Source organism: Gadus chalcogrammus, chromosome 8 (assembly GCF_026213295.1).
Source record: "Gadus chalcogrammus isolate NIFS_2021 chromosome 8, NIFS_Gcha_1.0, whole genome shotgun sequence".
NCBI lineage: Eukaryota > Metazoa > Chordata > Actinopteri > Gadiformes > Gadidae > Gadus > Gadus chalcogrammus.
In genome coordinates this window covers 11,900,501-11,902,040 of record NC_079419.1, presented here as the reverse complement: position 1 = coordinate 11,902,040, position 1,540 = coordinate 11,900,501, and the positions used below count along the sequence as shown (strand labels likewise).

At 44.2% G+C, this 1,540-nt stretch overlaps 1 protein-coding gene across 1 annotated transcript in view; it reads left to right on the top strand.

The window, feature by feature from the left end:
- mcm6 (minichromosome maintenance complex component 6) overlaps positions 1-1,540 on the top strand; it is a 13,701-nt gene continuing 12,161 nt past the window's right edge. Inside the window, exons 1-4 of the mRNA XM_056595913.1 lie at positions 1-229; positions 424-570; positions 1,028-1,138; positions 1,329-1,416. Coding sequence (XP_056451888.1) covers positions 132-229; positions 424-570; positions 1,028-1,138; positions 1,329-1,416 — 444 coding nt within the window. The 5' untranslated portion in view covers positions 1-131. The remainder of the gene's footprint in view (positions 230-423; positions 571-1,027; positions 1,139-1,328; positions 1,417-1,540) is intronic.

Below are 1,540 nucleotides of genomic sequence, written 5' to 3'. Positions count from 1 at the left end.
ACGTGGTCCAAGTTTTCGCGCGAAACCGTAGAAGATCCTCTTCCTTTTGGTGCTGTGGATGCCTAGAGGAAATCCTTGCACATTACTTGCATTTCTTTAACTTTTTATTTAGATTTTAGGACTATTTCACCATGGATGTCGCACCGCCCGCCGTAGTTAACACCGGAGATATCGTGAAAGACGAGTTGGCAGAAAAATGCCAGAAGTTATTTCAAGCTTTCTTGGAAGAGTGAGTATTTTCAGAACCTATTATTGTTTCCAACAAAGGCATCGTGGCCCAAAAAACTGCGCTGTATAAGTTAATTGAACTACTATAAACCATTCGCCTCTTCTTTTTCAAACAATCGGTCGTCTTTTTGGTCGTCATTATTATAACTTTGTAGTTATTCCGTATTAAATGCTGTTCTGGTTTCTGGTGTGTAGGTTCCAGACGGCAGACGGGGAGGTGAAGTATGTGAGGGAGGCGGAGGAGTTGATCCGGCCTGAGAGGAATACTCTTCTGGTGAGCTTCGCTGATCTGGAGGGCTTCAACCAGGAACTGGCCACCACCATCCAGGAGGAGTACTACAGGTGGTTATACCGTAGTAGTTACCAACAACACGGCCGACGTTTCTTATATACCAGGGCTTGATTAGAATCTCAGATGGAAAAGTTTGGTGCCACAGTAGACGTACAGGGCAGTTTTACGAATTAAAAAAATATACACTTTATATTGACAGGAGAGGAATTCATTTGCACAGAGTGACTATTGCATTATTCTATTAACATTATTATATCAATAATTCAACTGTTACAATCAAAAACAACCAAGGTATTACTAGCATCAGTAGTAGTATATCATATAACTTGTTACAAAATGTAACATTACTCTGAGACAGTCCAGTGTAAACCCACCAATTGTTATTATGAGTATAATCTTTTTGCAAATGTAAAACAACAACACTGGTTAGCAGTTGGTAAGGAAAGGGTAATCCGCCACCAGTAGACTGTTCTATAGGTTGTAACTGATGTTGTTTTCTGTCTGCAGAGTGTATCCATTCCTGTGTTGCGCCGTGCGTAACTTTGCTAGAGATCACGGAGAAGTGCCGCTCTGCAAAGAGTTCTACGTGGCCATCCAAGACCTGCCCACCAGACACAAGTGAGCATAATCCCACATACTCTCCGGGGCCAAATCTGCAATTAATTACAAACACTGAGCCTGTGATACCGTTGTAACAGTTTAACTTTCGCGTTAAAAATGTACAAAAGGCAGTTTGATTCATAATGAGCTCTCCGTTATCCCCCCGTTAGCTTGTGTGTGTTCTTAATGTATCGTGTGTGTTTCCCAGGATACGGGAGCTGTCCTCCATGCGCATCGGCACGCTGGTGAAGATCAGTGGTCAGGTGGTGCGCACCCACCCCGTGCATCCCGAGCTGGTGGGCACGCACACACACACACACACACACATGTACAACCGCACACACACACACACACACACACACACACACACACTCACAGGGCCGCCTAAGCGAGCGGGGGGGGGATCCCCTTTTTATATAT